General features: G+C 52.4%; 2 protein-coding genes across 7 annotated transcripts; one reads left to right on the top strand and one right to left on the bottom strand.

The window, feature by feature from the left end:
- Positions 1–1,529: 1,529 nt before the first annotated feature.
- Positions 1,530–18,781, bottom strand: MYBL2 (MYB proto-oncogene like 2). Of its 5 annotated transcripts, none has more exons than XM_086853159.1 (14): positions 18,558–18,781; positions 14,713–14,806; positions 13,587–13,658; positions 13,117–13,209; positions 11,329–11,549; positions 11,028–11,184; positions 10,021–10,287; positions 8,414–8,800; positions 6,824–6,963; positions 6,456–6,555; positions 5,756–5,869; positions 5,140–5,256; positions 4,840–4,986; positions 1,530–2,252 (listed from the first exon to the last, which is right to left on the bottom strand). In XM_086853159.1, the coding sequence occupies exons 3-14, from the start codon at positions 13,641–13,643 to the stop codon at positions 2,124–2,126; spliced, it is 1,929 nt and encodes a 642-aa protein (XP_086709285.1). In that variant the 5' UTR covers positions 13,644–13,658; positions 14,713–14,806; positions 18,558–18,781; the 3' UTR covers positions 1,530–2,123. The 5 variants fall into 5 exon arrangements, with proteins under 5 accessions (XP_086709285.1, XP_086709284.1, XP_086709286.1 ...); XM_086853158.1 differs by lacking the exon at positions 18,558–18,781 and adding an exon at positions 16,484–16,562; XM_086853160.1 differs by lacking the exon at positions 18,558–18,781 and adding an exon at positions 16,484–16,535 and having other exon boundaries at positions 10,021–10,245.
- On the top strand, positions 16,565–18,404 carry LOC111922322 (uncharacterized). 2 transcript variants are annotated; one of them, XM_023917868.2, is made up of 2 exons: positions 16,565–16,669; positions 17,334–18,404. In XM_023917868.2, exon 2 carries the CDS (start codon positions 17,373–17,375, stop codon positions 18,123–18,125), a length of 753 nt encoding a protein of 250 aa, XP_023773636.2. In that variant the 5' UTR covers positions 16,565–16,669; positions 17,334–17,372; the 3' UTR covers positions 18,126–18,404. The 2 variants fall into 2 exon arrangements, with proteins under 2 accessions (XP_023773636.2, XP_023773638.2); XM_023917870.2 differs by having other exon boundaries at positions 16,616–16,669; positions 17,356–18,404.
- Positions 18,782–19,454: the final 673 nt, after the last annotated feature.

The following is a 19,454-nucleotide window of genomic DNA, read 5'->3' as shown; positions in this document are numbered from 1 at the left end:
CAATTTTGGCACCTGTTACCTCCTGTACAATTACAGATAACTCACTTTACTTTCACAGCCAGGCACTGGGCTCTCCTGCCCCCAATGGACTGAATTAAGCACTTCCAGCAGCCCAGTACTCCTGGCTGAACTCAGAACTGGGCACAGCACATTGGCACCAAAAACCCCCAAAAAAAACCCCAAATCCCATCCTTAAATAACATCACTACTGTACAAGGCATCCCATTCCCTGGGCTGGCTGCTTTGAGTGAGCTTTCCAAAACTGAACAAATTTTGAAAAACTCTAAGGGGGATTAGGGTATGCTCCCTTTTCCAATTAAAAGCTAATTCTCTTTTTTACTCATCAATTATGCTAGACCTTGGTATTTTCCTGCCCCTGATCATTCTCCATGAACAATCTGCCATGCAGGACAGCCTGCACTGCCTGGCTTTACAGCCTCAGTTAATATTCTGTCTCATCCTCCTTTAATCTGGGGGCAGCTCTCAAACAGAGGTGCCAGGCTCACACCCTGAATTATCCCCCAGCAAACCCTGCCTGCTCAGAGCTCCCAGCTCGTGTCAGCTCCAGGAAGGAATTGCAATTCCAGGCTTGGGTTTGTACAGTCACCCAGAGCAGGAACAGCCGAGCCCACCAAAGCCAAGCAGGGAGGGATGGGTTTATGACTATTTCTCTTAAAATTATACCAGAATGGGAGCAGCTAAAGCCAGGCTTTCAGACAAGTGCTCCCATCTGTCTTTCCAAAGCAAACACTGCAACACCAAGAAACAGAAATAAAAATTACTTCATGGATTTGCTCTGGCCCCAAGCTTGTAAAAATGAAAAATGAGCTGGGTTTCTAAACCTCCCTCATTTCCCAGGATCCAAAGTTTTATTAACAAGTTTGTCAGTAAGGATTTTTTGACTGTATTTCCAGCATAAGACAGTACCTGAAATGAGATTTGTACAGCCCAGCTCTGGTTTTCCACCCTGGGGTGAACACATCTTTGCTGTGTGCACACCCCAGCCAGAGGCAGATCTGCCAGGATGGCTTTGGCCAAGGAAAGCCCAGCACAGCTCAGCCAAAAGGCTCTTCCTACTCTGCCGAGTTCCCTTCAGTTTTCCCAACACCTTGCCAATTGCAAAGTTAACATTGCTAAGATCACCACATTCCATCCTTGCTCCCTCAGCCCAGGGTGGTGTTACTGTTTCTGCACTGGAGGAGCTACAAGGGTACAACTTTAGGCTGTAAAGAAAGGGCAACAGAAAGGCTCTGCTGCATCACACACTCCTGCAGCCCTTCCTGCAGCCCCCATCCAGCCCTGCAGGGAGCCCAAGCACCCCAACTCAAACACAATGTGGCACCTGCCCATAAAGCAGCCAAAACTTCTCAACAGCAGATGAAACTAAGAGGGGGGGAGCATCCCTTCTCCTTCATGCTGAGGGGGTAACAGGAATTCAGCAGCTTGCCAGGAGAGCAAAGAGCCCATGCAAAAACCAGCACTTTTCCTCTGCCTCACAGCACTTGAGGAAGGCAGCAGAGTCCAAGGAATGTGAGCACCATCATTTATTGGAAGAGGGAGCACAGTTGTGGCGAGAGGCCCCCGCTGGAGCCATGGCAGGACAAAGCAGCCCCGTGGGGAGCAAGGGGCTCCAGGCACAGGTCACCCCACAGCAGCACGCCCTCCCTCATCCTCCAGCCCAGGGAGACACTCCATCCCCTGGGGAAAGCCAGGAAGGAAACTCAAGGTGTGCAGGAACCTTCACAAAGCCATTCCTGAGGTACCAGAGCAGCAGCAGGAATCCAGGGATGCTCTAAGGCCAGTCTCCAGCACCTGCTGCTCCAAGGTGGAAAACGGCTGCTGCTTCCACTTTTCCAGAACTCAGGTCTTGCAGAGAGAGGTCTTGCTGTCAGTTCTCCAAGCCTCCCTTGTCTGCCTTTCCATAATGATCCCAAAGCTTGCATTCCACACACTAGCCAGCAGTTAGCCAAATTTATTACAATGTAGATCTACCTGGGAACTGCAGGGAAAAAACAAATCCACTCCCGTATACTAAGGCCTGGCAGAAGATATTTTTTTCCTGTGGTTCCCCTTCCACTCATTAAAAAAGTTTAAAAAATAGAATTAGAAAGCAAAATAATCCTTCATGATAAGATTAAGGTCCTTGATGTGTGACTCTGTTTCAACGTGCCCAAAAACTGTCGAGCTTTCTCCTGCATGAAGAGTTGGTCTCTAGTTCCACCACAGGCCACTGCTTTCCAAGCCCTGGTCATCTGCAGAAGGAAAAGAAAGCATGTGTACACAACACAGTCAAGGGCAAGGAAAAACATCTCAGGGACATCCTGTTCTAAAAGACTGCAGAAACAAACAAAACTGACAAGGGAAACAAAGATTCAGAACCCATCTTGCAAGCAGGAGGAACTTGCCTGCCACCAGTTTGTCCTGACAGTTGAGGTGGCAATTTCTGGGGTTTAGGTTCAGCAGTTTCCCAGGTGAGTGCTCTATTTCAAGACAATTCACATGACCTTTCAGGGCTCTCCCTTACTTGCCTCAAGACAAAAATCCCAAAGCACAAACCTATTAAAACTCACTGCCCTGAAGAGATTCCAGAATGACAGAAGGAACTCAAGCACAGCTTTGGAGTTCATTGCCAACCAGTTCAATTCCTCCAGGAGCTGCTGGGCCTCAGGTCAATTTTGATCAAATGCCATCCTTAACAGCAATCTGGTGCCTTTGGTTTCAGCAGGGTGTCCCAGCACAAAGGAGGAGCCAAAACCCAGGAGTGCTTCAGTCTCTGCATGCAGAAAGGGCACCCATGAGGTGTTCTGCACTCCAGGAAAGCCCCTGAGAATCCTCTTGTAAATGCAGCCAGGAGACAAGGCAGTGCCCTGAACTGGAAATAGCTGTTCACATGTACTGCAGGGACCCAGGGCTCCAGTGCTGGCCACAGCAGGAGCATCCCACACAGCCACAGAGTGGCTTTGGGCCCACTGAGACTCAGCCCAGAGCTGGATGAGCTTCCTTAATAAAGGATTGCCTGCCAGCAGCACCAGAGCAGCACAATAAATCCCCAGAGCCCAGCAGCAGCACAGACAGCCCTGCTGGCTGTGGGCAATGGGATTTCACTGCACACCTGTACTCTGTCACCACACCAGCTGCCTCCCTGTCACCCCCGAGTCACTCCCAAAGTTTATTTATACAGAGCTATTAGCTCTTGGAGCAATATGACCCTGGTAAGGACAGGAGGAGAAATGGAAGTATTTAAGAAGGGTTTATTTTGGGAAGGGGAAGGAATTAATCTGCCTGAGGGGTATTTATTTGTCAGAAGAAAGAGGTTTCACAAAACAGCTCTAATGCAGGGACAGATCCCTATTCACTGCAGTTTCCTGAGGACAGCACTGTACCTTCCTGGGATGGGAAAACACTGTCACAGGAGCCTTCAGTTGCAGTTTAACCCCCCAACAAGAACAGCACGTTTCCATCCCTACTGAAGCTACCAGAGACCTCAAGTGACTCAAGCCAAGCAAACAGCTACAAAATTACTGTCCAAATCCCCATGCATAAGCTCCACTGCACAGCAAATAAGGGATACCCCTCCATGAATGCATCCTGCATGTGGTGAAGACTGTAGAGTTCTGTTTACGCCCCAGAGGGCATTTGTAGGCTGCTGTGACTCCAGCACAGCCCAGTTCCAACTGTGCAGAGCTGAGGAACAGAGCTGCTGTAACAGCAATCTCACCATGAGGTGCAAGGTGCCACACTGCCAGCTGGAGCTCTCCACTGCCATGGGGTCAGGATAAAGCCTAAGGCTCACAGCCTTCCCCACAGCCCAGAAACACCCCAAAAAAACACAGGGGTGTTCCTGATCAACCTTTATACAGCACTTCAGAGTTGCTCTGCCCTGAAAAGCAAGAAAGATGAGCTTGCTGATGTCCACTCAAGGAGTGCTCACTGGAAAAAGGAAGGTTCACTTTACTGCCAGAGCAGTCATCCAAATTCCTTGATGGGTGAAAATTCCCATGAGGAAATCCAGGCTCAAACATGCTGAGCAGGCCACAGCTGTGGCTTTGAGCAACATAAAATGACACCTCTGGCTCAGCATCTCCCAGCCTTGCTGTTGTCTTGGGTTGCAATGCAAGATGTAACAAAAGTATGTATTCTATTACCAGCTGTTAAAATCAGGTGGGGCAGTGTTCTTTATCTCTTCCACCACCCATCCTCCTTCCAGGGGGATATTTTCTGTTAATGGGCCATTGAGTCTCACGGCATGACTGATAAAAATTACATCATCCCATTCTGGGATGCTCCACCCAGGCAGAGGAGCCAAGCACTCCTACCTGGATATAATCAGAGCCTTAGAACACTAGACAGCCTTTCTCCACTGGATTCCCAGAGGAAAACAGGACCCATCTACACCACACCCTTCTATGGGATCACTGCTTCCACAGAACCACATCTGTCACTGCAAGGGGGCTGCAGCCACCATTTAATCAGACTGCTATCAGCACCCTGACCAACGGGGTGTCAGGTTGTATTCTGACTCCATCAATGGGTTGTTTTTTGTACTACTGCATTTTTATTTTAATTTTCCCAGTAAAGAATTGTTATTCCTATTCCCATATCTTTGCCTGAGAGCCCCTTGATTTCAAGATTATAATAATTCAGAAGGGGGGTTGGGGTTTGCATTTTCCCGTCTCAAAGGAGGCTCCTGCTTTCCTTAGCAGACACCTGCCTTTTCAAACCAAGACAGATGTAAAGGCAGCCCTGACAGTGTAGGGATGCCTGTGCAGCAGTTCAGAGCTCCATCAGGGGACAAGGTAAACTCCTGCCTGGGAGAGCAGTGGCTGCTGCAGGGCTTACCGGTGCTGGTGGCCTGAAATGGCTTGGCATTTTCCTGTAGGACATTTTCTCTGGCTGCACTTGCACGAAGGCTCTGTTGAGCAAACCACTGTCATTCTTCCTGCTCGAGGAGGAGAGGTTCAGGGACCTTGACAGGAAATTCACAGGCTGCACCAGGAGAAAAAGTGTAAGGAAAGAAGAAATCCAACCCTTCATCCACATGGACTGTTCAAAGGCAGCTCCAGGCTGCTACTGCTGCTTTGCAGAGTTTTTTCAGAGCAGAGCCAGCTCTGCCCCTGCTCTGAGCACACAACCCCTCACCTGGGCTCTTTTGAAACACACAGTCTTGGGGAGGGCAGGCAGGTTCTGTGTCATATCTTCATCCACAATATCCAGGGCCAGAGACTTCCGGACCTTCTTGATGGGACTCCTGCGCAACTGGGGAACGTAGGAACACCAGTGTCAGCATGAACCCACCCAGGAAAGTGCCTTCCTGAGGGCCCAGGTGCACATCACCCCCATTCTGCATGGCACCAGCACCTCAGGAAGAAAATGTGTGCAGCCTTCCCCACCACAGGGCACAGCAGCTTCCAGTGTCCCACTCCTGGCACCTCGAGCCACCAGTTTGGAGGAAGAGCTTTTAGTAGGAAGGGAAGGCCACCAGGAAACTGAGACTCTCTCCTGCAAGCCCACAGCCTTCTGGGAGCCCAACTTGCCCCAGGTATTCCAAGTATGCCAACAAGCCCTGAGCTCAGCATAAACCAGGACACTCCTGGCAGTATTTTAAGCAGGCTTTAACCTCTTGCTGATTAAAAGAGAGCAGCCACAATGCTAAAAACATTTTGGCACCAATAGCAAGATGAATAAAACCAGCCAAGACACTTCTTAAGGGCACAGGGCAGCTTAGCAGCTGGTACTGGATGCACAGCCAGCTCACCCCTTGTTTCCTCTTCTGTTTCTCAGGCTTCACATCATCCTCTATGATGAGTTCAATGCCAGCTTCACTTCGGAGCACCTCCTTCAAGTCTTCTTCCAGGTGAGGAGTCTGGGGCTGGGGTGAAATGGCAGAGAGGACAAGGCAGTCAAAATCTCTATGCTGGGCAGGCTCACAAGTGTTTCCCTCAAGGGACAATGGGGTCAGGAGAGCTCACAGTGGGAGGACAAACACAAGAACCTATTTGTTCCCCAGCTGGAAAAGATACAAGTTTTCTGCTAGCCTGATGGATTTACAGGATCTCCAGGCCTGAGGGACTTATCAGCTGAACCCCAGTGTGCCATCAGGAGACCAGTGTGCACACAATGCCTGGGAGATCCAGCTCCACAGGGAGGTCTAGGCAAATAATTTCCCTGCTCTTCCTCAAGGTCATCAGTAGCCAAGCACTGCAGCCTGATTCAAGGGCAGCTTTTGGCATTTTTAGCTAGTTTACAGAGGAGTTAAAAGGTCTGCAGCTCCTTACAATGAAATGATCACTATGACAATGTCCCCTTCACCCCTCCCCTCTCAGCCTGGCACTACCAAACTGCCCCTTGCTCTGACACAGGTAAGAGTTTGTTCACAGCCCTGCCCCAGCCTCCCCCCACCCCTCATCTCATTTGCATCCACCAGAGCCTCTGGCACAGCCCTCCACAGTAATTACCAGAGGTCTAATTGGTCCATATTTCTCCAGGGCATTTTTGAAAGGCGTGGGAGTGTGAGGCGTGTTGTCCACCACATATGTCTGATCTGGTGTGACAAACCTGGAAGCAGAGTGGGGAAGACAAGGGATCAGACAGGCTGTAAAAGGCCACAACCCACCCAGCAACTGAGCACAACAGAGGTCACTTAGCTGTGCCCCTAGTCAGACTGGACACTCACTCTCTGCAGCTCAAAGAGCTGTTTTGGGGGGGAAAATACTGATTTAAGGAAATGCCCAGTCTGTCTTGCCCCTCTCAGTAATATCATGAGAAGTACTGAGAGCTGTGCTGGAATGGGACCAGACCCCTGTGTGGAAAAGGGAGGACTTACGCTAAGTTCTTCTGGAGCAGAGGGGTCTTGTCCCTGTGCAGTGGGGTGGTGACAATCACCTTCTGGCTGCACACAGGCGTGGAGGTCAGGGAAGGGTTCTCCAGTTCTAGTGTATCCTGTTTGGTCCAAAAGTTCAAGAACTGCACAGCACAGGAAAGAAAAATTGAAGACACTGAGTCTCAAGCAGCCCAGCACTGCATCACAAGCTGTTACCTTTTCCTAAACATGAGGGAAGCCCTGAAGCACAAACAGCCCTCCCAAACCAGGGTTACAGACTCACAGACACACACAGGAAAGTTGCCAGAAGATGCCTCACACCCATAAGGATTATTGACTTCCCATAAGGGATGAGCTGATACAACTATCACAGCTACCAACTACAGAGTGGAAGAGAAGTCTCCTTGCACTGGTAATCCCAGCTCACACAGTCTATTCCAACCTTAGGGTGGCAAACATGAGGGAAGTCCATGTAACACAAAGTGTACAAGCTGAGATGTGAGCTGTTAACACTGAGCTGTCTTCAGTTTAAACAATGAGAAAACAAGCTGTGTTAGCTTTTCTAGGGTTTGACTTCCCAACAGCCAGTAAGTGACAGCTCTGCTCCCATAAAGAACAGTGTTTGTACCCAAGAGCCTCTTGGAAGAGCAAAACTGTGTGACATTCACTGATGGCTGAAGCTCAGCTTGAGGCAGGGCAAGCACTTTGCCTTCTCACTCACTCCAGACATTCCTGCCTTTCACACTCTGCAGAGCTGTACACTATGGGTCCTGCTCTGATTTCTTCTTTGTGCTGGCTTTTCATTCAAGGCCCACCTGAACCTGTATTTTGGATTCCCCTGTGGTGCCTCTCCCACCTTTCCTGCTGCAGAAACATCAGAAATAAAGGCCTGGAAGGCACAGCTAGGGAGGGTCTGGACAACAGAGCTGCAGTAAAACCATGCTGGAGAATGCATCAGCCTTTTATTCTGATTTATAGACACAACACCACCACCTCCACATGAGACACTTGTGGGTCTGACCACCCCAGTGCTCCAAGGTGATGTGTGTTGGAGAGGTGGACAGTGTGGGAGTCACAGCAAAGGCTGAAAGATCCTGAGTCCCTTTTGCAACAAAGGCCTGGAGTATTTTAATAGGCACAGCAAGACAGATCTGCGCATGGTGTTTGCTGCCCAGCCTGTGTGTGTGACTGAACTGCAAATAGACACAGGAAAACAGACAGGGAAAGCAAGTTTTCACTGGTGCCACTCTGCTGCCCACAGCTGGGGCAGCAATGCCCTGGGGACAGCAGCAGTGTGCTCTCCATCACACCCTGGTATGCAGATGGGGCTCCTTCCTCACACTGGGCACATGTCCTGCCCCTCACACAGGGTAGCTGGGCTTTCTTAAAACTGCAGTCACTCCCAGATGGAGACCCAGGCTGCTGCTCCCACAGGAAGGGCAGTGCTGAAGAAGAGCAATGCCAGAAACCAGCTCTGAGCCTTCTCTCAGCACAGGAACACACTCTGCACACTGGCACGGCCTCCTTCAAGGCAGGAGGAGCATAAAGCTGGCAGAGCTGATGGGAATACATGACATGAGGGCAAGAAGATACCTGAGATGGAGAGAAGGGCAGTGTCTTTACAGGGGTGCCCTTGGGTGTCATACTGTTGCAGGAGTCCAGGAAGGACATGCTGGTGCTGGTGACATTCTCTGAGACAGGCGAGAGGGAGATCTTCCTCTTCTTCTGCCTCTTCAGCACTGAGGGCGGGGTGCCAAAGCTGCCCTCAGCGTGTGGGGAGATGGGGATGAGCTCTCCCTTGCTGCTCCTGCTCAGGTCAGAGATGGTGTGGCCATCCAGGCGGTACTCAGTGACATTGGGCAGGGCTGGGGCCGCCTCACCGGGCGCTGCTCTGGCCGGGCTGGCGCTGCCACTGCTGCCGCCGGCCGAGGGCTCCTCAGGCAGGTCAAACTGGGTCAGGTCACACCACCCATCTGGGTCCTGAACAAGAGAGAAAGAATCAGCAGCAGCCCAGGCTGGCAGCTGAGCACACAGACTGGTGAACTGGGAGGTGAAATAAGTGGGGGTGTGAGATGGCACCAAGCTCTGGAAGGAGCCTGGCCAGGGACAGCTCAAGCCCTGCTCTCCTCTGCCACAGGCACAGCTGGAGCCAGAGCAGGGATCTGACCCAGCTGAAAGTTGCTGCTTGTGCACAGGGCAGGTTTCTCTAGTTTTGCAAGGCTGGTTTCCCTCTTTGGTTCACAGCACAGCTGCACAAACAGCTGCACCCCTCAGGGAGGGGACAAAACACACAGCTGGGCAGAGGGCTGGGGACAGGGACTGAACAAAGCAACTATCACACAAGAACAGCCCACAGTTTTGGGCACACCTGTAAAGCTGGGCATGGGGCTCTGGTGTAACTTGCACAGCTGAAAACAGATTAAAACTACCCAGCCCAGTTCAGAAATGAGCTGCTTCACAGCTCCACCCCAGCACCCAGCACTACACAGGCAGGCCCCCAAGGGCCCACAGATGTGTTGCTCAGCCTCAGGCACACTGTCTTCCTGTACAAAGTGACTCCTTCAGGAGTGTAAACGCCTCAGGCAGGCTGGGGGGCTGCAGAGGCAGCTTCCCTCTGATGGCAGCAAAGTGCCCTGTTGATTTTAGCCAGCCTCCCACCCTGACATGCCTCTGTCACCCAGGGGATCTCAGCGCTGCTTGACTGGCTGAAAATAACCAATTTCAGTGAAGCTACCTCCACTGAAAGCAAATGGTGGCAATTATGCCAGTGTGAAGGGGTCTGTCCTGCATAGTTCAATGGGCTTGGCTTACTCCCAGTCTGTCCTGTCCTATCCCACCCCACAACAGGACAGAAAGGACAGCCAATGAGCATGGGCCTGAACCATTACAAAAAGGAGAGCTGGGGACACTGGCTGACAAAGAAGGGCTTGAAATCAAGTCTGCCAGCACTTACAGCCTCCCACACAGGCAGAGCCTATGCACAAGGACAACCAGCTAGGAAAACCTACAAGCCCACAGCAATACTGACAGAGAGAGAAAGGTGTAATCCAGCCCTGGAAGAGAGACAGGGGGAAGCAGCAAGGCAATGACAGACCCAGTCCTCCTCAGGGTGATGATCAAGGGGATATGGTAAGTTCACTCAAACAAAAAGGGTGAGGACCAGTGTCCAGTAACTGGAAGAACAAGGGTCTATTACTTACAGATTCAATCATGTCCAGAGCTTCACTGAAGGCTGGGTTACAAGCTGGGTACAAATAGTTGGCAGCTTCAACAACCCATTTGTACGGTGACTCGGACAGTGAAGTGCCATCCTCAGGCACTGCATCATCTGGGGTGCCCTCCACGTTCTGCTCTGCCACTCCTGCAGCTGGCAGCTCCGAGGGCAACTCCTGCACACCCGTCACTTCCTCATCACTCTCTTCTTCCTTTATTTCAGAGATATCCACTGGCCAGTTTGGCAGGACGTTCTTGGCACATACAACAAAGAAAGCCCAGATATCAGCAGAAGGGAACAGTGTCAGGTCCTGGGGACAGAGAGTACCTGGACACATTCAGCTTTGCCAACTCTCTTACCTGCCACTGTTTGTTCCACATCCCCATTCTCCCTCACTGCTCTATCCCATACACTACCTAAGAAGGAGTCCTTGCAACATAATGAGCACAGGACTGTTTAATTCAAGATTTCACTTAACAGTGTCCCAGGAGAAAGTTGTACTTAGGCTGAGTATGTAGCACTAATTCTGTTTCCTATTTAACAGGAGCCTGCCTTCAAAAAATATATGTTTTTTTTCACAAAAACAATCACTGAGTGTAGTTCCCTGCTCCCTTTTTTAGAGGGAAGGAACACAGTATCTCTTCACCCTGCTCCCACACACACACACTGTCTGGAGCGGCCTCCTTCTCCCCCCAGCAATAACACAAAGAAGCCAAAAGAACATTCAGTGTCCAAGACAGACTTGATGCTGGGATTGGCAAGGTAACAGCTCTGGCAGACTGCTGTCCTCTGCCTGGATAACACACTCAGGCTCACATAACACCTCTGGCTACTGGAGGGAGAGATCTGGGAGGCTGGGGAAGGCACAGACTGGCTATGCAGACACCAGCCTGTGGAAAAGGCAGCAAGAGGCAGCAGAAGGGTGGATGAAGAGGTCCAGGATCCATTAGCAGGGCAGGGGACTGACCCAGCTGCCTGCTGCAAGTGCAGTACCTGGCTCTCAGCTGTCGCCTGACTTTGCCTCTCCTTGTTATCCACCTCCACGAGGACATAGAGAGACTTGGACTCCTTGGTTTCATTGAGGAAACCTCCCGTGTCCACTTTCCGCTTGATGGTGGAGTTCCAGTGATTCTTCACAGCATTGTCAGTCCTGCAGAGGAAGCAGAAAGGAACAAACCATCACTTAGAGCTGCTTTACAGCACAGCTACCAGCTCCAGCCCCATCCTGAGAGCCTTACACCGATCTCCACAAGCCACCCAGCAGGGAAGGCAGCTGTGAGTAAAGGGGTCCTACCTCCCAGGCAGCAGCTTGGCAATCTCTGCCCAGCGATTCCCCAGGACCTTGTGGGCCTCAAATATGATGCGATCCTCCTCCTCTGTCCACGAGGATTTCTTCACCTCAGGGTTCAGGTGGTTATGCCAGCGTTCCCGGCACTGCTTCCCTAACCGCCCCTTCAGGTGCTTGGCTATCAGGGTCCACTGCTTGGTGCCATATTTTTTAACCAGTTCAATGACCTTTGGAGACAGTGGGAGGGAAATAAGGAAATGGCATTAGGGAGGGGAAGGTCAGTACAGTCATCTTCAGGCTTTGCTCTTTGGCTCTCTTGGGACCAGGTGAGGCAGACAAAAGAAGGCCCCTTTGGAGGAACAGCTGGAGGGACCCAAAAGGGCTATCAGGTGTTCCAACCCTCATGAGCAACAATTCAGCCAAATTTCTGTTAGAGGCTGTTTCCATGCAGACCTTTTCCCACAGGACAGCTGTGAATGCAGATGAGCCCTCACAGAAGGTGGGGTGGAGACTGGCAGGTGCCCAGATATAGAAACACATTCCCATTTCTGAGCAAGGGCCAAGTTCTACCTACTCCAAGACTCCTCTGCCCTCCCTACTGCCAAGGACCTGGCTGTGTGACAAGTGTCCCCATCAGTTCTGCACTGGCCTGCTGCTCCCTTTAATGGTGTGGTACACCCAGGACAAACAGAACTGCAGCTCCACACTCTGACAGCACCAGGAACACACAGGGAGAGATCCAAATTCACTTCAGAAACATCCATTTTGCCTCTTACCCTCCACCCAGGGCTTTGTCACTTCTGCCAGAGCCCCAACACAAACACTTCTGGGCTCCTACAACATCTGGGGCACAGTCAGGATGAAGCAATCTCCTTCCTGCAACGTTCAGCACATCAAAATCCTGGCTGAGTTCTCAAAGAACATTTCTACCCTGGCCAGCTGTGCTGAGCTGAGAGGTGCAGGTAGAAGTGATGCTCACGTAACTAATGTCCCTGCTGCAGACTCTTGCCTTTCAAACACAGAAAAATGGACCAAGGATGTCAAACTGAGGCCAAGGAGCTGGGTCAAAGCAATGAGAGCTGGAGCCTAGCCTGGACAGAATGGGTAGACTGCCAATGCAAAGGGAAGGGGAAAGCAGGCAACAACTGCTTTGCTGTAAGAATGGCAGACGACATCAGGAGAAGCTTCCTTAGGGCTTGACAAAAACATTATGAGACCAAAAGGGAAAGAAGTCAGGAAGCAGGAGTGTTAAAGAGAATCTGCCAAACTAGGATGGTCTGTACCAGAAAACCTCAGTAAAATTGGTTTTCACTCCAATTTTTCTTAAAAACATCAAGATGATGAGTCTGTCTGAGCCACCCCCTCTCAGCTGATTCTGGAATCAGCAGAGAAACAGGCTCACAGAAGTCATGATTCACCCAGCCAACCTCAGACATCCACTCCAGCCTGCCTACAGTGGCACAGGAAATGCCAGTTTTATTTTCTCTTAGATCCAACCTGGACAGGCCAGGTGGAAGCCTGCCAGGAGGCAGATGAATTAATTCCCCTTTCAGCCCTCTCCCTTGGCAGCCTACTGTAGCAGCACTGTGTGAAAGGGAGAAGGTGTTTACCTGGAGAGGCCTAGATCACATCACATCCCAGCCATGGCTGCCTCAGGGCAGACAGAGCTGCTCTCACAGGTATCCACCATGGGGAACAATTACACACAGTGTACAACACCTGAGGATGGGCCTGACATCTCCACCCCCTGCAGACAGAGACAATCCAACACCGATCCTCTCAGCCCTGACTCACCTTTTGATCCTCTTCTTTGGTCCATGGACCCTTAACCAGGTCTGGATTCAACACTCTCAGCCACCGGTACTGACACTGCTGGTCACTGCGGTTCTGGGAACAGGAATGGGAACAGCCTTGTGTTAGACCACAGGCTCCAGAGGCCCAAAAAGCCCCAAAAGTGACAGCAGCCCCCATACACACAGGCTGTCCTACAGCAGAAGCACATAGAGAATAACCACAGAGGCCCTGGGCCCAGGGCACTGCACACAGGGACAGGAACCTCACAGTTTCTCATCCCAAATCCCACAGACTCGGCCTGGTAAGCCCTGTAGGCAAGAAGATCTCACTGCCCTGAGGCAGCCCCATTTCACTGCTTGAACCTAAGAAGTCAGAACAGAGTCTCACTCTGCGCAGAAACAGTAACCAGCGCAAGGAGAAGCAGCAACATAAGAACACAGGGATTCCCAGCTGAGCACAGGGTCACTTACAGGAAAGTGACTGGCCAGGAACTTCCAGTCATTCTGCCCATAATGGCTCACTAACATCTTCAGCTGTTCATCCTGCAAAGGACAAAAACATCCACTTTCAGACACACTGAGAGAATACACACACCACAGGGCTGATGACATTAAAAGAACAAGTTAGACATTTTGACCTGTCAAGGTTTTGTTGGCATTGTGTGCTCAGGGGAGGAAGGCAACTCACACCAGTGTTTAGCAGCCCTCCAGTACAGGGACCCCAACTGGAACAGACTGGTTCTGAGCTCACGCATTAAGTACAAAACAAGAGCTCAGCTCTGTTCCTCCACAGTCTGATTCAAACCCTGTAGCCAAGGGCCTGCTTATCCAGCCCCAGAGCACTCCTGACCAGACAAGTCTATCTCCCAGGTCAGCCACTGGCACTGTCTGGCCAGGAAAGCTGACTGATTGAAGTATATCACCCCCTGCCTGGTGCTCCTGTCTTTCAATGCTACAGGGCTCTGCAGCATCTCTTTTGTGATCCCTGCTATAGTCTGGATATGCAAACTCCTACAGCTCACAGAAAATCTGTAAGAGACATCCTGGTCTGCGGGCTCTGGGTAATCCAATAATGAAATTACTCCTGCCCAACATGAGCCCGAGGCTTTGATCCCTCCACCTTACTTGGTGCTCTGACCCCAGCTGTAGTTTTCATACAGCACAAAACTGATAGGAAGAAAATATCCCAGTTTATTTCAGGCTCTTAGCCAGGATGACTAAGCCATGATCCCAAGTGTCAATACTCCCTGCTTTTGCTCCAAAAAAAAAAGAGTACATTCCCAGTGGATATTTTATCTTGTTGGAGGCCTCAGCCATCATCTGGACCCCTCTGTACTCATAGGAGTGCTGCAGGCAGTGGTGTTTTACTCAGTACTCAGAGGCTTAAGTTTAAAATATTTGAGCTCTTGCTCAACAGGCTACACTTCAAACCCCCCTGAGCCTCAGTACAAAAAGACACATGCTCCCCAGTAGCAAGACAGGAGGTGAGCTTGTGGCTGGCAGGTGAGGACTGGGGTGGAGTCACCCAAGCCCAGGGTGCCATGTCAGAGGCACACCTCAAAGCACCTCTCTCAGCAAATTTCAGGCTCTCACTCACCTCTTCTGGCGTCCACTTGACTTTGCACCTGCCATCCCGCTGCTCTGGCACATCCAAATCGGCATCCTGGTAATGCAGCTCATCCTGGTCCTCACTAGGGGTGAATAAAGGAAGATTATCATTTCTTCCTGATAAAATTGCAGGAGACGGAGCAACCTCAACCATTTAGAGCAGAGCTCCAGATCTCGCCCTTACAGCATCGAGTCCCAGCCTCACCGACACCCACCCACACATCCCAGACTGAAAGGAAATCCTCGACTTTAGGCTCCAGCGCCTGCTGGCGAGTTTTATTCTGCCCAGAGCAGGGGAAAGAGCGTTTCTTTCCACTTCTGCCCCTTCTATCCCTCGGGGTGGACTTTGCATCTGGGCAGCGGCAGCATTGCCCCGGTACAGCTCAGCAGCTCCCGGATGGCCGGAGCGGTGGCAGGGCTCCCGCTCACCCCCCGCTCCCGAGCGGGCAGAGCCGGGCGCGGCCGGAGCCGGGGGGATGCCCCAGAGCGGGACGGCGGGGCCGCCGCCCTGCATCCCGCATCCCGCTGGCCGGCCGGCGAGCGGGAACGGGGCTGCCGGGTGGAGCCTCCCGCGGCAGGGAGCGGGCACGGGGAGCCCCGGCTCGGCGGGGCAGGCACTCACCCGCGGGCGCGGCGAGCCATGGCGGGCCGGGCCGGGCTCGGGCTGAGGGCCGGGCGCGGGTCCGGAGCGGCGGCGCTGGCGGCGCTTTCCTATCTCGCGCCAACGGCGCCCCCCCCGCGCGGGGCCGGCCCGCGCATGCGCGCTGCGCCTCCCGCCCGCACAAAGAGGCGCGCGCGGGAGGGCGCCCGCCCGCCCCGCCCCCGGCGCCCTCAGGGAGCCCGCAGCGATCCCGGGACACCCGCAGCCAGCCGGGATACCCCGCAGCCAGCCCGGACACCCCGCAGCCAGCCCCGCACCAACCCGGGACACCCCGCAGCCAGCCCCGCACCAACCCGGGACACCCCGCAGCCAGCCCCGCACCAACCCGGGACACCCCGCACCGACACCAGCACATCCTGCGGGATCCCCTCATCCAGTCCCGCACCAAACCGGGACAGCCGGCACTCCCCAAGTGCAACACAGCACTGTCTTCAGGACCCCCCACATCCATCCCCACACCGACCCCGCACTGATCCGAGACCCCACACTGATCCAAGCCCCTGGAGTGAATCTCCTCATCCACCCTCACACCGACCAGGGACCCCCACGACTCTCATCATCCAACCCTGCACTGACCCAGGGATCCCTCCACATCCACCCCTGTACCGACCCCAAACCACTAAGATCCCCCAAACTGACCCAGGACCCTCACTCACCCCAACACTAACCCATGACTACTCGTTACCATCCTCAGCACCTCTGCATCCATCTCCACACAGACACAGGACTCCCAGGACCCCCCCACTCCAACACTGGATGCCCTCCATTCACCCCTCCTGACCTAGGACCCCCCAGCAGCCCCAGGCACAGGGCAGGAGCATCACACGTGTTAAAGAATCACTGAATATTCCAGGCTAGAAGGGACTCCCAAAGATCAAACTGCAACTTCTGGCCCTGCCTAGGACAGCCACAAACCAACCCTGTTCCTGAGACTATTGCCCAAATATTCTAACATATATTGTCTATATCATCAATGCAAGGTCTGTACACGTGGGTATTCCTAACCAACAGCTCACAAAAAACAAGGCAGGACTTAAAGGAAAACATGACCTTACTAAAGACCCACTTTAAAACAGGACAAACACAACCCAGCCCTTACAGATCTCAGAGTTCCTCCATCAGTCAGCCATAGCCTCACTGCCCCTGTGCTTAAAAAGAGGCAAACAGAAGCCACTCCCTCTCCCAAACGAGCTTAATTGGGAAATCAGCCTGATAATTGATTAGCAGAACTATAAAACTGCTGTAAGTAAGGCTGGTAGAAAAGGGGCCTTTAGAGGAGCTAAAAGTAAGTTGTACTATTTAATCTGTTTTCTTATTCCTTCTTTTATTTCTTGTGTGCTAAGAGAAGAAGGTTTTAGTTTCTTTAAGACTTTTGTTCTAGATTGATCATACAGTCCCTTTACAGAAAATTCAGGAGCTATTTATTACTGTTTAACATGTATTCAGAGTAAAGATGGATTTAGAGTGTAGCCATCCCCTGGTCTAGCCTGCCCTAGTCCCTCAGGCAGGAGCTGGATGTCAGCTCCTGGTTGAGCTGGTGGTGAGGGTATCATGTGTGGGATTAAAAGTATGATGAGAGCTGCTTCTCCCATCCTAGCCAGAGTCTGGTTTTGGTGCCTCCTTGTCAAAGGGACTTAATTCTAGCAGAGGTTAGGGGCTCTTTGACTCCAGGAGTAAGGATAAAGTATCTCTATCCCCTGTACAGATCTGGGACTAGTAATGTAGAGGCTGAGGTCAAATAAATATAACTTCAGGGAGATTCCACAATGACCTCTGAGCAGCTAACAGGCTGTGTTAGAATTTTTACTTGAAAATACAGTGATAGGCTGGATGCCCTCCTGCATGTCCTGGATCCTGCTCAGTTCATTGCAAGACTGAGACAGGATTTTGCCAAGAGTAGTCCTGCTTCTGTAATCCATTGGTGAGCAGTAACAGGTTTATCCTGACAGGGTCATCCTGTCTGTCTGTAAGCTGTTGGATTCTGCACCATGCTGTCCACCCAGAGGCACAGTACCAGCATTCTGACCAGAAAGGAAATCCTAGAAAATGGGTTCTTGGCCAACTCCTCCAGCCACAGCCACTCTTCTCCTGTTCTGAGTTATTACATGGACTCTAGCAGTGCTTCAAAAGCTGACTTCTGTGAGCTCCCTGGGGACTTGGACAACACAGCAAATGGCAGTTCTCCGTGTGTTGTCAAGCAGGCAGAGTCTCTGAGCAGCTGTGTGAAGGCTGAACTGCACAGCCTGACCCAGGGCATCTCTGACCTCAGTCTTGTCTGCTTTTGCAAGGCCCACCATGGACAGGCCACCTTTGAGCTGTCTGGTTTGCTCTGTGAGCACCCCAGCAGAGATGGCTGCCTGATAAATGTGGTGTCACAGAACACCTCGACACCTTGCAAGAAAGACAAGCCCTCCAAACCGCTGGAGAGTCTGCTCTTCAAGAGCTCTGAGCTGGTTGGAGACATCTCAGCCCTTGGGAACGTGCCAGCACCCAGGTGGGACATCTCGGCAATAAAGTCCTTTATAGATACCAGTGCACCCCTCGACGTGAGCACTGAGGAGTTCCGGTTACTGGGATGCTCCAAACCAGACACATCATCCCTGGAGACCCCCGTGGTGATTCCTCTGGCTTGGCCTGGTGCCTTCAACAAGCACCCCGTGCTGCTCCACAGGTCTGCCACCCTGGAGACCCAGCCGAGCGACCCTGACGCTGTCCCTGTGTTTCTGCAGCAGGCTCTGTGATGCTGCTGCCCTGGCTCCAGCTGGAGCTGCTGGCTGCCTGTCCCCTGCTGCGAGGAGCGCCGATCCACATTGCAGCACAGAGGATGGAGCCAGCGGCTTGAGTGGTGATGGCAGCAGCTGGTGCCAAGCTAAATCTGCCCGCCTGGGGTGACCGAGTCGGCATTGGTGGTGGGGGATGTTTGGGCAGGTGATGGCATCCCCGAGAGCCGCAGCCTTGCTGGCTCCTCCTCCCCGATCCCTCTCTTTTGTATTAATTAGCACAATAAAGATGTAAATGTCTCTCTGGTGCTCTCTGACTCTCGCTGTCCTCCCCGCCTGAAGCTGAGCCCCCTGAACACCCAGGGCCGGCCTCCGCTACAACCTCGCAGGGCGCAGCGCCCGGGGCAGGATCCTCGGAGGCGGCCGGGCCCCCGCCCCGCCCGCCCCCGTTACCTGGCAGAGGGCTCGGGCCGGGTCCCGGCGGAGAAGGGGCAGCGGGACGGGGCCGCAGGCGCGGGGCCATGGCCGCGGGGCCGGCGCTGCCCGCCGGGAGCGCGGGCGGAGGCGCGCCCGGGGCTGCGGATCCCTCTCCTGGCGCAGAGGGAAAGCACAGCCTGGCAGCGGGGAGCGGCACCCCGGCCTGGCACCCGCCTGCCTCATGCGGGAATCCAGCACCCGGCACCGCGCAGGGAACGTTGCCTCTGTCGCATCCAACCCCCCTCCGAGCGAAGGAAAGGAGCCCAGACCATTGCACCCACACGTTAGAGATTTTCATGCTCTCCTTTTGGATCTCACCCCGCTCATACCATCCTGATCTTCCTCTCCTGCCTCTGCTTACAGCAAGGAAAGGGAGGAGAACTTGCTAAAACCACTTTTCAGGACGTTTATGGTTTGCTGAATAACCATTGTACTGTCCCCCTCTTCTTTTAGGAGCTGATAATGGGGTAATAAATCACATTGCATGAGAGGACAGACAAAAAAAGGGAAAGCAGCAAGAGTTGCTTGTATCCAACTTTTTGTGAATGACAGCAATAATTTTATTAATATATAAACTCCCTCACTAGCTATGTGCCTACCCTGGCCTTGCCTCACCTCTTAGAAGCACTCACCTACTTGTACTCCTTCAAAATTCTATCAGCCATAAATTTTACATGTATTACACTTCCATGACTAAAGTGTTTCTAGTTACAAAGTTTAAACACTTCCAGAGGGCCGAAGGGACAGCATTGAAAGTTAGATGTGAGCTACTAGTAAAAAAATATCCATGCAGTGGAAAAAATTGTTCTTCAGCTGTCAGAGAGGCCTTAGAGACAGCCAGAAAAACAGGGAGCTGCTTGTACCCCCTGGCTG

The sequence above is a fragment of the Cyanistes caeruleus genome, chromosome 16 (genome assembly GCF_971803275.1).
Source record: "Cyanistes caeruleus chromosome 16, bCyaCae1.hap1.1, whole genome shotgun sequence".
NCBI classification, from domain to species: Eukaryota; Metazoa; Chordata; class Aves; order Passeriformes; family Paridae; genus Cyanistes; species Cyanistes caeruleus.
Note: the sequence above shows the minus strand (reverse complement) of the source record. Positions and strands in the feature narration are given on the sequence as shown.